We start from the raw sequence: 15,000 nt of genomic DNA on the forward strand, positions 1-15,000 counted from the left end.
GAGGCTCTATGATGTCACTGAGGTCACTGAAGCTGCTGTTAACCAGGTTTACTACAGTAGCAGTAGTAGTAATTGTAGTAATTGTAGTAATTGTAGTATTAGTACCTCTGTGGGATGTAGAACATGTGCTGTGGTTCTGGTCGGTACAGAACTCCTCCATAAACGGGCCATAGTCCACTGAGGATCCTGAACAGAGAACTCTTCCCACAGCCGTTTGGACCTGTGATCAACACGTTCATCCCTTCATCCACCTGACACACACACACACACACAGAAAACAAACTCACTGCTTGTTATGTTCATTCTGACACAAAAACATGAAAGAGTTCTTCACAATCCAGAGTATGAGGCTTGTGAAGAGACTGGGTCTGGTGCTGTTGAACAATACCACAGTTGATGACTGACTGTACTGCTGTCTCTAATTTATTTGAAGTATCATCACAGTGAGGTAAGAATTAAGGATTTTATAGAGTACTTCAGGATGGGAGCTGAATCTTTACACAATGAGCTGAAGGAGGATGAGGAGATGTTACAGTGAGCAGATAAAAGTGTGTTTCAGGTTCTGGTTCTGATGTTTATCTCTACTGCAGGAAGTGTTTCGGCTGGTTGGTGCTCCTGTCGCTGCTCAGCCCACTGAGCCAAACGTGTTGGTCTGTTTGCTTCCAGAGTCACATGAAGGCAACCAGCGACCAGAGTGTTTCTACCAGTTCATGTTTACAGTAGGTGGAAGGAACACTGTGGGGACAGGAGCAGGCTGAAGGAAAGTAACAGTAGTAGCAGCAGCAGTAGCAGCAGCAGTAGTAGTAGTAGTAGTAGTACTAGAAGTAGCAGTAGTAGCAGTAGCAGTAGAAGCAGTAGCAGTAATAGTAGTAGTAGTAGCAGTAGAAGTAGTAGCAGTTAGTGCTGGGCGGTATGACCAAAAATGTATATCAATGTATATGAAGCGCTTGGAGCGACCGCAGGAAAGAGACAGAGCGCTCAGATAAAAACACTCTGTGGACACATCTGAATATATGAAGACCTCAGCATCTAAACTCCAGAACATGAAGAAGAATGGACCAATCACAGAGCAGAGAGGTCAAAGGTCATGAATCAGAGGACAGAGAGGAGTTTCTGTCTCCATCAATGTTCCTCTTCTTCTTCTCCTGTTTCCTCCACACTCTTCCTCTCTATGAAATGTCACTCTATAATCCCTCTATTGTCTGTACGCACGCACGCACACACACACGCACACACACACGCACACACACACAGTGTTTCAGTAAATGCTAATGAGCTGCAGGCTGTGCTCTGACCTTTGACCTCAGAGAAGAAGAGATTAAAGTGAGATAGAGGAGTGAACTGAGCGCGCTCAGTACAGGAGTGACATCATCACCATCCAATGTGAGTTGATGACAGAAGCACCGGAAGTCATCTTCAGTCTGTTCTGTTGTTACAGTGTCATATCAATATTGATCAGTACAGATCATTTAAACATCAATCGATCAGTCATTCAGGCTCATCTGTTCTGCTCACAGGTGGACTCAGACTCAGGACTTATAATCCTGATGACAGTCGTATAGAATGAGTCTCTGTGGTGGACCTGCTCATCGTCTTCTCTGTGCTGATTTTACACTTTTGATTCTATAACCTGATCATGTATACACAGGACAGCATTAAATGTAAATGTAAATGTAATAAACCCTGTGACTTAATGCAGAATAAAGCTGAAGCAACACTGACACCATGTGGACAGCAGCACACACCGCACCACTGGACTGCTCTGTGTGTGTGTGCGTGTGTGTGTGTGTGTGTGTGAGTTACCTGGATGTTGAGGCTGGACACCACCACGTCTCCAGTCGGAGTGATGATTGGCAGGTTCTCACAGCGAATTCCCTTTTCCACACTGATAACATGACCTGTACACACACACACACACACACACACACACACACACAGTCACACACACACACACACGACTCAAACTGGAGCTCCAAACTTTCCCACTTCCTGTTTACAGTCCAGCATGCTACCATGGTAAAGCTTCACGCATCACACCTGACCTGATGTTTGTGGTGAGCTCGTCACACAGTGAAAAAGCGACATCTTTTATTCTGAGCTTTCACACCGAGAATGAAGACATCGACCAATCATGCTGTGAGAAACAGACCTCAGCATCCCTCACTTTGTTTGTATCGTTGGTGTTTGAACGTGTTGATACATGATGACCCACGACTGTTTGATGACCCACGACTGTTGTGCCAGGTCCACTACTAACCACATTGTGAAGTTTGCGGATGACACGACAGTAGTGGGCCTTATCCATGTTGACAACGACATGGCCTACAGAGAGGAGGTGAAACAGCTTGTGGACTGGTGCAAAATCAACAACCTCGCCCTGAACGTCGACAAAACCAAGGAGATCATCGTCAACTTCAGGAGGAGCCAGCCCAGTCACACACCACTCCTCATCGACGACACAGCAGTAGAGAGAGTCAGCAGCACCAAGTTCCTGGGGGTGCAGATAACAGACACCCTGACCTGGTCCCACCACACCGGAGCTCTTGTAAAGAGAGCTCAGCAGCGCATGCACTTTCTGCGCCGGATGAAGAGAGCACACCTCCCCCCTCCAATTCTGACCACCTTCTACAGAGGCACTGTAGAGAGCATACTGACCAGCTGCCTCCCTGTCTGGTCAGGAGCCTGCAGTGCCTCTGACTGGACAGAAGGTGGTGAGGACCTCCCATCCAAGTCATTGCACAGAAACGCTGCCTGACCAGGGCTCATAACATCAGCAGAGACACCTCCCACCCCCACCATGGACTGTTCTCGCTGCTGGACTCTGGAAAGAGGTTCTGCAGCCTTCGAAGCAGAACAGCCAGGTTCTACGACAGCTTCTTCCCACAAGCCCCCCCCCCCCCCCATTCTCCCTCACACACCCACTCATAATACACATTGTGCAATATATTTTTATATTTTATATAGTATTTATGTCTACAGTTTTTATTTTATTTATTTATTTATTGTAAATACTTGCTGCTGTCAATATCCTGTGCTACACTGAGCCAAATGCAATGACATTTCGTTCTGATCTGCACTGTGAGGTGTAATTCTGAATGACAATAAAGAAAAGTCTAAGTCTAAGGACAGTCAGCTGAGACCAACAGGTGAATGTGACCTGTCTACCTGTCAGTGAGCCGTCAGAACTGCAGTGACACCACACAGAGCTCTGCAAGCTGGATCTGTTACTCCTCCAGTCCCTGTCCTGCTCGTCTGTCTTTCATTTTAATGTGATAATACACCTGTGTCAGCTCTAATGTGATAATACACCTGTGTCAGCTCTAATGTGATAATACACCTGTGTCACCTCAGACATATTCACAGGTGAGTATTTCACATATTTGTGTAGTTTATTCGTCCCGGATGTGTCTGAACTCTCAGCTCCTACCTCTGATGTCCAGACGCCCATAGACTCTCTGACCGTGCTGAACCACTGCTCCTCCTCCTGCTCCTCCTCCTCCTGCTCCTCCTGTTAACTCCTCCTCTCTGTCTGCAGAGCGACGGTAGATTCCCTTGTTCACATCTTCAAACACATCCAACATCTCAGACACACGAGCAGTGTAACCTGCCAGCTCTGTCACCTGCGCGCGCACACGCACACACACACACACACACACACACACACACACACACACACACACACACACACACACCACACAGGTAGGTTGTTGGTTCAGGAGCTTCTTTATCACATTAAGGATCAATAATGCTGCACAAACTGTAAAAGACTTCAGAGAGGAAACAAGGAGGAGGAGAAAGATGAAGAGGAGTAGAGAAGGAAGAGGTAGGAGGTGTAGAGGAGGTGCAGAGGAGGTATAGAGGAGGTATAGTGGAGATGTATGGGAGGTATAGAGGAGGTATAGAGGAGGTGCAGAGGAGGTGTAGAAGAGGTGCAGAAGAGGAATAGAGGAGGTGCAGAGGAGGTGTAGAGGAAGTGTCGAGGAGGTGCAGAGGAAGTATAGAGGAGGTATAGAGGAGGTATAGAGGAGGTGCAGAGGAGGTGTAGAAGAGGAATAGAGGAGGTGCAGAGGAGGTGTAGAGGAAATGCAGAGGAGGTGCAGAGGAGGTGTAGAGGAGGTATAGAAGAGATATACAGGAGGTGTAAAGGAGGAGCAGAGGAGGTGGAGAGGACGTGTAGAGGAGGTGTAGAGGAGGTGCAGGGGAGGTGTAGAGGAGATGTACCTCCTTGTAGGAGCTCATGATCCTCTCCACAGCGTCCGCTCCGGCGTTGAGGAGATTTCTGGCGGTGGTGAAGGCCTGCGTCCTCTCACTCACCAGCTCCTCCTCCTTCATCACCATGGCAGCCTGCTTCACCTCCTCAGAGTCTGATGATGTCACAGGTCAAAGGTCACACTCATTCATTAGGACTGTGTGTGTTTGTGGATGTGTGTGTGTGGTGTATGTTACCATATTTGGAGTATCCTGTGGCGGTGATGATGGGCACAGCGACCATGACGAGGCCAGAGGCACTCCAGACGTACTTCATGAGGAACTGCTCCAACATGACGTACCACAGACGCTTCAGCAGGATCTGATGGATCTGAGAGGACAGAGACCTGTAGCTCCTCTGCAGCTGGTTCATCTCCACCTGCCAATCACACACACTGTCATCATGATGTCATCATCATTCACAGCTACAGTCCTCTCTCTGTCCACCAGAGGGCGTGCTCATGATGTCATCACCTCCTGTTCAGGGGGCGTGTACCTTGTGTCCTCCGTAGAAGGCGATCTCCTCAGAGTTGGCGATGATGCGAGAGTGCATGTATCTCAGGTCTCCTTTCCTCCTTGCCTCCTCGGCCACCAGCTTCCCAAATCGAGGCGAGCAGGAGCGCAGGACTTTGGCGGTGAGCGCCACCACCAGGCCGGCGATGATGGACGGCCATGTTGTGTTCGCTCCTGCATGGAGGAATGTCACAGCGGTCAGGTGATGATGTGTCATCTTAAAACATGAAAGTAAAAAATATTACACAGTGAAGCAACGTTTGTCTTTTGGAACGAGCTCGATTTGTCCCACCGTGAATAAACACATCAACCAATCAGGTTGAGTCACAACTCAAACTGACGAGGACGGAGCTGCTGATTGGTTCTGTGTCTCAACAGCCCAAGCCAACAAGGGGGACACACAGGGGGACACCAGTTGTACCTTTGGACTGAGCGGTGCGCAGCAGGGTGTAACAGGTGACGACCACATCCAGGATGGGTTTGGTGAGGTTGGAGTAGAGATGAGCGATGGAGGCTGAAAACATCACCATGTCCTCAGTGAGAGATTGATCAGGATTGGACAGACGACCGTCCATGTTACTGACACGGTAGTATGTCTGCAGAGTCAGAGACAGAGACAGAGTCAGAGACAGAGTCAGAGTCAGAGTCAGAGTCAGAGACAGAGAAAGAGACAGAGTCAGAGTCAGAGTCAGAGACAGAGCCGAGGGATCATCACTCCAATCTTTAAAAGCGGAAACAAATACGAGCCAGACAACTACAGAGGCATATGTGTCAGCAGCAACCCGGGGAAGTTATTCTGCAGCATCTTAAACAGCCGTCTGCAAGACTTCCTCAGTGAGCACAATGTCCTGAGCAAGAGTCAGACTGGTTTTACACCACAACACAGAACCAGCGACCACATCTACACCCTCCACACCCTCGTCCAGAAACACGTCCACCAGAACAAAAACACAATCTTCTCTTGTTCTGTAGATTTCAAGAAAGCATTCAACTCAATTTGGCATCATGGTCTGTTCCTGAAACTACTAGAAAAAGGTATTGGAGGAAAAACCTACGATATCATCAAGACAAAGTAGAGGGGTGAAGCAGGGCTGCAGTCTGAGCCCCACCCTGTTTAACATCTACATCCATGAATTGGCCAAATCCCTGGAAGAGGCAGATATCTCTTCTCTGACATAGAAGTCAAATGCTTATTATTTGCAGATGACCTAATACTGCTCGCTCCATCAAAGGAGGCTCTACAAAAACAACTAGATCACCTGCAGAAGTTCTGTCAGACCTGGGCCCTGACCGTTAACCTGGAAAAGACAAAAGTCATGGTCTTCCAGAAACGACCTAAGAGTCAGAAAAACCAACACCGGTTCCACCTGGACTCTACGGACACAGAACACACACAGCTACACATATTTAGGACTAAACATCACATCGACGGGAAACTTCCATCTGGCCATTAAGGATCTCCGAGACAAGAGCAGAAGAGCTTTCTGGATGATAAAAAATCCTCAAACAGACATACCTGTCAAAATCTGGATCAAAATATTTCAATCCATAATTGAACCAATCTTATTGTGCGGCAGTGAAGTGTGGGGCCCTCTCAGGAACCAAGACTTTGAAAAATGGGACAAACACCCAATGGAAAGCTGCACACAGAGATCTGCAAAGCTTCCTCAAAGTCCACAGGAACTCCCCCAACAACGGATGCACAGCTGAATTAGGCCAATTTCCCCCGTTGGATCCAAAAAAGAGCTATAAAATTCTACCAACACCTCAAAGCCAGCGAGCCCGGCTCCACCACTACAAAGCCCTACAATGCCAAGAGGAGAGCAGAGACAGGAGTCCCCTCAGCCAGCTGGTCCAGAGGCTCAGCTCCAACAGCACCGGGCACCAAGACCGCCCTCACACAATCCGGCCCCGCCAAATTATAGCAAAGAAAAAGACAAATACATCAACTATTGGACATCTGCAACCAAAACCCAAAGCAAACTCCAATGCTGTTTGGCCCTAAACACACAATACTCCACGGCAGATTATCTGAGCTCTGTAACCGACCCGACACTGAGGGAAACGTTGACTATGTAGACTCAGCAGCCACAGCCGGGCCTGAGAGAGCGGCCGGCACAGACAGACGTGGCTGCCCAGAGAGGAGCGGCTGTGTCGGCTCGGTCCACACAGACACTTCCTGCTGCACTGACACATACACAGACATCAGAACCAGCTCTACACCAACATCACACACAGAAGCCCAAACTTCAGCAAACTCTCAGACAGAAAACATACAACATCTACTGGGAGAGAAAAGTGCCGCTGCTGCAGATGCAGCAGAATATGTGAAGCTGCCAACACCTGACATGATCCAGTGTTTCCCCTACCGTTGTTTAGGGGGGGCGCCCCGCCCCGCCCCGCCCCCCCAACGGGACCCCGCTCCCCCTGAAAGTCAAGTTAATTTCATTTATATCACCAAATCACAACAGAAGTCATTTCAGGTCACTTTTCCTATAGAACAGGTCTGGACCGTGTTCTTTAATAAATAATGATGTTATTGATCTAATTTAAGCAGCGAGGATATTTCATTTTATTTTCTTCATCGTGGCGCATCTACGCTTCTCCTCCGCTCTCTGTTTCACGATGGGCGGAGCTTCACCCCCTCCCCCCGACAAGCAGCACAAGTCCAGTCACCATAGGTTGACAGGGTTCGACCCACCTTGGCTGTCAGAGAGGACGTTTTCCTCCTGGCTGTACAAAACTGATATTGGTAAGTACGCAAAAAAAGAGAAACAAATAAAACACAGATAGATGGATAAATAAACAAAAGTAGATTAATAGTTGTAAATAGTTGTAAGTAATTGTATCTGTTGGCCTCCGCCCTATGTGAACTGGATTTGGCCCCAGTAACCCGCAACCCGCAATCCCCTGAAAGGGGCAATAAAGCGGCAACATCTCCGCGACCCTCACGGAAAAGCGGTAGATAATGAAATGAACTGATGAACTGAACTAATTGTATCTGTAATTTGTACAAAAAAGAAAGATATTGCAAAAGTAGTTGTAATTGTTGGAGAGAAAAGAGAAAAATATTGTCAAAGAGTGTTCAAAAGTATTGTTATTAAAATGATTCCTGTTTGTTAACTGTCAGAGACAAAGACAGAGTCAGAGTCAGAGACAGAGTCAGAGACAGAGACAGAGTCAGAGACAGAGACAGAGACAGAGTCAGAGTCAGAGACAGAGACAGAGACAGAGTCAGAGTCAGAGACAGAGACAGAGACAGAGTCAGAGACAGAGTCAGAGTCAGAGACAGAAACAGAGTCAGAGACAGAGACAGAGACAGAGTCAGAGACAGAGACAGAGTCAGAGTCAGAGTCAGAGTCAGAGACAGAGACAGAGTCAGAGACAGAGTCAGAGACAGAGACAGAGTCAGAGACAGAGTCAGAGTCAGAGACAGAGACAGAGACAGAGTCAGAGACAGAGACAGAGACAGAGACAGAGTCAGAGACAGAGTCAGAGTCAGAGACAGAGACAGAGACAGAGTCAGAGACAGAGTCAGAGTCAGAGACAGAAACGGAGTCAGAGACAGAGACAGAGACAGAGTCAGAGACAGAGACAGAGACAGAGTCAGAGACAGAGTCAGAGTCAGAGACAGAAACAGAGTCAGAGACAGAGACAGAGACAGAGACAGAGTCAGAGACAGAGTCAGAGTCAGAGACAGAGTCAGAGTCAGAGACAGAGTCAGAGACAGAGACAGAGTCAGAGTCAGAGTCAGAGACAGAGACAGAGTCAGAGACAGAGACAGAGACAGAGACAGAGTCAGTGACAGAGTCAGAGTCAGAGTCAGAAACAGAGACAGAGTCAGAGACAGAGACAGAGTCAGAGACAGTCAGAGTCAGAGTCAGAGACAGAGACAGAGTCAGAGACAGAGTCAGAGTCAGAGTCAGAGTCAGAGACAGAGTCAGAGTCAGAGTCAGAGTCAGAGACAGAGACAGAGTCAGAGACAGTCAGAGTCAGAGTCAGAGACAGAGTCAGAGTCAGAGACAGAGACAGAGTCAGAGTCAGAGTCAGAGACAGAGTCAGAGTCAGAGTCAGAGACAGAGACAGAGTCAGAGACAGAGACAGAGACAGAGTCAGAGACAGAGTCAGAGACAGTCAGAGTCAGAGACAGAGTCAGAGACAGAGTCAGAGACAGAGACAGAGTCAGAGTCAGAGTCAGTGACAGAGTCAGAGTCAGAGTCAGAGACAGAGTCAGAGACAGAGTCAGAGTCAGAGACAGAGTCAGAGACAGAGTCAGAGACAGAGACAGAGTCAGAGTCAGAGTCAGTGACAGAGTCAGAGTCAGAGTCAGAGACAGAGTCAGAGACAGAGACAGAGTCAGAGACAGAGTCAGTGACAGACTCAGAGTCAGAGTCAGTGACAGAGTCAGAGACAGAGACAGAGACAGAGTCAGAGACAGAGACAGAGACAGAGACAGAGACAGAACTTGATAACGTCCAACCCAACAGTCTAACTGAAATGAACGTCTGGACGTTGGGGAACTAACATGAGTGCAGAGTACTGGATGATTTAAATGAGCGTTAGGGAACTAAAATAAACATGAAGTGTTGGGGAGTACATGGGCCTGCACATATGGGAACTAACATGAACTTGGGACGTTAGAGAATTAAGATGACTATGAAGTGCTGGAGAACTAAAATGAGCGTTGAGCATTTGGGAACTACAACAAGCAGGGGAAGCCTGGGAGCTTAAGAGTGTATGAGGTTCATTCATTACTCAGATCCAGAACATGCAACAAAATCATGTCCAGATTGTACGTTGGAATCCAACCATGGAAACAAGAAAGCACAGAATACATAAAGACGAAGTGGAAGAAAGAGGCAGATGTGCTGATTTCTGCTGAGAGTTGGGAGAAAATATTCCAGCTACAGTGGATCTCAACAGGTTCGAGCTGGAGACAGGTTTCCTGGAAAAATATTGTGAGATTTTTTGTTACACTCGTCCAGAAACGACATAAAGGTGGCGGCGATGCCTGCTGGAGACTCTGTGGGACTAATGGAGCGAATCATTGGCAGGTTATTAGAACATACTGAAGAGATTCATAAACATATAAATAACATATTTGGAGTAAACATCCCCTTCAAATGTGAAACTCTGTATTTGGGTGATATATTGTTCGGAAATTGGAATTTCAATAACAAAAAGCTACTTATTTTATTGTTAGCATGCAAGAAATCCATCAGGAGAAAATGGTTAAAAGTAGATCCACCAGGAGGATCCACATCGCACACCAGATCTACATCATGGAAAAGTTGACATTTTCCCTCAGAGTGCAAAAAGAAACATTTTACCAGATCTGGACGTGAAGCCAATGAGGTCAGACTTTATTTGACTCTATCATTCACTTTTGACTCATCTAACTATTTATTTATTTTTCATTTTAACAGTCTTGAGAGGTTAAAAAGGATCGTTGTGGAGCTAAAAAGTGCTTCAGGTGTTTGATGAGCACTGGGGACAGTTTGTGTGTGTGTGTGTGTGTGTGTGTGTGTGTGTGTGTGTGTGTGTTACCTGGTTGGTGAAGTACAGGTGGTAGGCGTGGTCGACCAATCGGCTTCTGAACCTGAGGCTCAGCTGACCCTCCAGGAATCTGATGGCGCTGTTGATGAAAGTTGCAGGAACGGCAACGAGGAGCCACTTAGAGAGCTGCAGCATGAAGGCCTGAGGGTCCTTCTGAACGATACACTTCACTATCACACCTGAGGGATCAATACTACTGATCAGTACTGATCACACCTGAGGGATCAATGCTACTGATCAATACTGATGTTCTAAACATTGGGAACAACTAAAACTCTGTGAACTGTAAAGGAACATTTGGGTTGACAGAGAGACAGAGAGATATATTAATATATTAATAATAATATATTATAATATATATATATTAATTATATATGTATTATTTGTTCTGTAATCCTTTGCTTTGGCAATATTGTGTAAAACATTCATGCCAATAAAGCTTGTTGAATTGAAATTGAATTGAATTGAGAGAGACAGAGACAGAGAGACAGACAGAAAGACAGACAGAGAGACAGAGACAGAGAGAGAGAGAGCATGAGCTCCTGAAGATAATCTCTTTTTTTTGTTTTAAGATGAGATAAACTTTCAATTTTGTGTCAAATTTTGAAGAGGAAACACTTTTAGAGGAACTACCTCCCCTAAAAGAAGAAAAACAGAAAAGAAAATGCCAAAGGAAACTTGGAGAAATCATCTGAACTGAGGAGTCCAGCAGAAAAGTCCAGCCAACTGACAAACTGACAGTTAGTCAAACTGTCCTGAAGACAACAAACACACCTGACAACAAGCAAGAGGAGGAACACAGCCAGAGAAGGAAGTGAGTGAGAACACCAGAGACAATACAACCTGCACAAGGGCTTATAAAAAACAAAATAACTACCTACAAACTAATTTAAGTTAGTTTCAGTTAAAGCTAACAGCTAGCCAACAAGACTGCAGGGAAGGACAGACCAGAGACACTCTTCTCTGACTCCTACAAGAATGGAGACGTCAGCAACCTGATCTTCTTCACAGAGCAGCCACTGGCATGGCACTCTGCTATAAGGACCCACTACCCCTCTGTGAAGAAAGAGGGCATCTGTAATGGCTGGAAACTGAAGGTCAAAGAAGCAGAAGACCCAGACTCCCCCATGACATCAGTCAACATATACAAGAATGGGACTGTCATGGTGCAGGGAAACCTCAGGCAGTTTGAGCTGGACTTTCCCCTTTTAAAGGAAAGAGCCCAGCAGGAGAAGAGCCCCCCGCCTGATGACACCCACACCCTGCCAGACACAGACACCACCTCCACCCCCACCTGCCCCCCTGCTGACCAGAAGAGTGAGCCCCCCAGCTCTGAACAGGCCCAGGACCCCCAGCTGACCTCCACCATCACCGACATGAAGGTGAAGTTCAGTGAGCTGGAGAGAGAGCTGGTCCAGCTGAGAGAGCTGATCAGCCATCAGCCGAACCAGGAGGAGGCCTGCAGCCTCAGCACAGAACTGAGCAGACTGAGGCAGGACAGGGAGCAGAACAAGACAGAGCTGAGCACCCTGAGGACTGAGATCAGAGAGCTGCAGCAGCACCAGGAGAACCACATGGCAGCACTGAGCGCCCTGACAGAGGAGGTGAAGGAGCTGAGAGAGGAGGGAGAGAGCTACAGGAGAGAGCTGGCCTCTCTGTTACAGAAGCTCCAGGAGACAGACAGAGGCACCCCAGACCTGACAGGACAGCAGGACTCACACCCAGACCACAACCAGGACCCTGGGAGCCCCACCCAGAGACACCAGGACAGAGAGGCTCCACCCACCCAGAGACACCAGGACCAAGAGGCTCCACCCACCCAGCAGCTCCCCTCCAGTCCACAGACCAACACCACACCCAGACCACCCCCCAGCCCACTGGTCAACTCCACCCCTCGTCCATCCAGACCGGCACAGCAGCCAGACATCGTCATCCTCATCGACTCCAATGGAAAGTTCTTAAATGAAAAGAAACTTTTCCCCAACCACAAGGTGGCCAAACTCTGGTGCCCAACCAGCCAACATGCCATGGAGCTGCTGTCAGAGGAGCGTCTGGGTTCTCCGAGTCACATCATCATCCACACCGGCTCCAACGAGCTGAAGACACAGCAGGAGAGAGTGTCAGAGTCACTCAAAGGAGTGATAGAAAAAGCCTCCAGCACCTTCCCAAACAGTAGAGTGGTTATATCAACCCTGCTGCCCAGGAAAGACTTCCACCCAGACACCATCCACAGGATCAACAGCAGCGTCTCCAGAGACTGTGTCCTGAGGCCCAACGTCCACCTGGCCCACCACCCCACCCTGGACATCAGCTGCCTTTATGACTATGTCCATCTACTTAAAAGCACCGTCCCCATCTTCGCCCGGACACTGAAGGACGTCGCTCTCAACCGAGACCAGTCCACTCCCCAAAGAAGGAACACGTCAGCCTGCAGCACCCCCAGACCGCCATCCAGACCATCCCCATGGAGACCTGACCATCTTCATCCCCCTACACGACGACCCCACCAGGGCAGCTACAAACCCCCTCACACCCGACCAGAGCCCCAGGAGCCCCACCCCAGCACCATCACCAGGAGCCCCACCCCAGCACCATCACCAGGAGCCACGCCCCGGCACACTGAGCTACGCTCAGGTGGTGAGGAGAGCAGCAGACCCCCCCCTTACCCTTCCAACCCCACCCCTACACCCCCACACGGCCAGCTGAGAGACATCCAGCACATGCTCAGCCTGCTCTGCTCCCACCTGATAGGTCAAACACAGTAGACAACCCTAGAGTGTTTATTTATTTATTGTTATTATTATTATTATTATTATTATTATTTACTTATTTAATTATTTATTTATTCATTCATTTTAAAGGGTTATATTATTATTAGGTCCAAACTCCTAATATCTAACATGTTCTGAAACTGATCTCTTCATTGACACTAGGATTGGGAGTAGGGGTGTGCGATATGACGATATTAGATCGTGAAGGATCAGAATGTGTAGACGATCTGCCAAAGTGCAGAGATCGTAGGGATCGTCTAGGGCACGTTCTATAAATTGCAGTTCTATGCTGACGCACCAAACGTATTACGTCGTCAACCTGACCGACCAATCATAGCGAATTAGGGCAGTGACGCGCTTTCTTACCTGCCTCCTTGTTTATGTGTGTAGCGGTAGCCGCATGGAGAGCCATGGCTGAGAGCCAAACGGAGGAGTTGGTCGCTTTTTAAAAAAAACAAACAAACAAAAAACAGCGTTTCACATCTCTCATCTCTGCCAGTTAGCCCCTCCACCTGCCGCCTCTCGCACACACACGCACACACACACACACACACACACACACACACACACACACACACACGCACACACACACACACACACACACACACACACACACACACAGTAATCAGAGTGTTGTTTACCTTTTAGTATGTTTACGTTGTTTGCACATGTTGGCAAAACTGCAACTATTTAAATTAAAATCTGTTCAGAAAGGTTCTTTGGCCTAAATTGTCTGTTTTTCTTTTTTTGATTTAAGATCGTGATAAAATCGAAATCGTGATTTTATTTTTAAAAAATCGTGATATGATATTTTTGCCATATCGCCCACCCCTAATTGGGAGCTTATCTCATTTTAACACTGAATGCTACATTTTGAGTTTTAAACTTAATGAAATCTAAATCGTTTGTTCTCTCATGTTGGAACATCCAGGGTCTGAGCTCCTCTGCTTTTGGCCTTAAGAGCAGGACCCCAGACTTTAAGAGAGAGTTAGAAAATTCAGACATCATTGTTTTGCAGGAGACTTGGAATAGAGGAGACGTGTCCACTGGTTGTCCTTCAGGTTATAGAGAAGTCCTTTTCCCATCTACCAAATTGAAAAGTGTCAGCCAAGGCAGAGATTCAGGAGGGATGTTGATCTGGAACAAGACGAACCGCACACACTCAACAGAATTACTCAAAAAAGGAGATTTCTCAATTTGGTTCAAAATAAAAAAGAGGTGGTCTCCACAGACAAAGACATGTTCATGTCCCCCATCAGAGTCCCCTTATTATAACGAAAACAGCTTCTCCATTCTTGAAGATGAAATCAGCTACTACCAAACACAGGGAAACGTACTGATCTGTGGTGACCTTAACGCCAGAACAGGCACAGAACCAGATCTGATTAATGCACATGGAGACAAACACATACCGGGCCAGATCAACATCCCCTCTCCTTCACATCGGCACAGGAACAACTTTGACAAAACCGTCAACAGAAATGGGCATCAGCTGCTGCAGTTGTGTCGCACGCTGGGTCTGTACATAGTCAACGGTCGGCTTCGAGGGGACTCCTTTGGTCTCTACACACAGCTCTCCTCTTGGCAACAGCACAGTGGACTATAGTATAACAGACCTAGAGCCCCTCTGTCTGAGAGCGTTCACCGTCAGCCCCCTAACACCCTTATCTGATCACAGCAAAATCACCCTGTACATTAGGAAGACACCAACTGACCCCCATGTAGCATGTTTTTTCCAAGGTGTTTCCCCGTTAATCTAAACATGTACCAGCTGTCTGTTTATAATCATATGGATGCTGTTATAATGTGTTGTGATTGAGATCCTGACCCACCAAACATCCTGGAAAGTGACAAAGTTACGTTTTTCTATAATTTACATAATTACATAATCGCCATCAGTAAACTGGACGCT

General features: G+C 47.4%; 1 protein-coding gene across 2 annotated transcripts in view; it reads right to left on the reverse strand.

Moving 5' to 3' along the window:
* abcd1 (ATP-binding cassette, sub-family D (ALD), member 1) overlaps positions 1-15,000 on the reverse strand; it is a 27,451-nt gene that overhangs the window by 5,377 nt on the left and 7,074 nt on the right. For both annotated transcript variants that reach the window (XM_073469747.1, XM_073469748.1), the window contains exons 5-12: positions 10,309-10,496; positions 5,183-5,357; positions 4,745-4,935; positions 4,447-4,627; positions 4,222-4,364; positions 3,428-3,620; positions 1,804-1,898; positions 106-251 (exon numbers count right to left, since the gene is read on the reverse strand). In XM_073469747.1, the coding sequence (XP_073325848.1) occupies positions 106-251; positions 1,804-1,898; positions 3,428-3,620; positions 4,222-4,364; positions 4,447-4,627; positions 4,745-4,935; positions 5,183-5,357; positions 10,309-10,496 (1,312 nt within the window). The remainder of the gene's footprint in view (positions 1-105; positions 252-1,803; positions 1,899-3,427; positions 3,621-4,221; positions 4,365-4,446; positions 4,628-4,744; positions 4,936-5,182; positions 5,358-10,308; positions 10,497-15,000) is intronic.

This window comes from Pagrus major, chromosome 7 (assembly GCF_040436345.1).
Source record: "Pagrus major chromosome 7, Pma_NU_1.0".
Taxonomy (NCBI): Eukaryota; Metazoa; Chordata; class Actinopteri; order Spariformes; family Sparidae; genus Pagrus; species Pagrus major.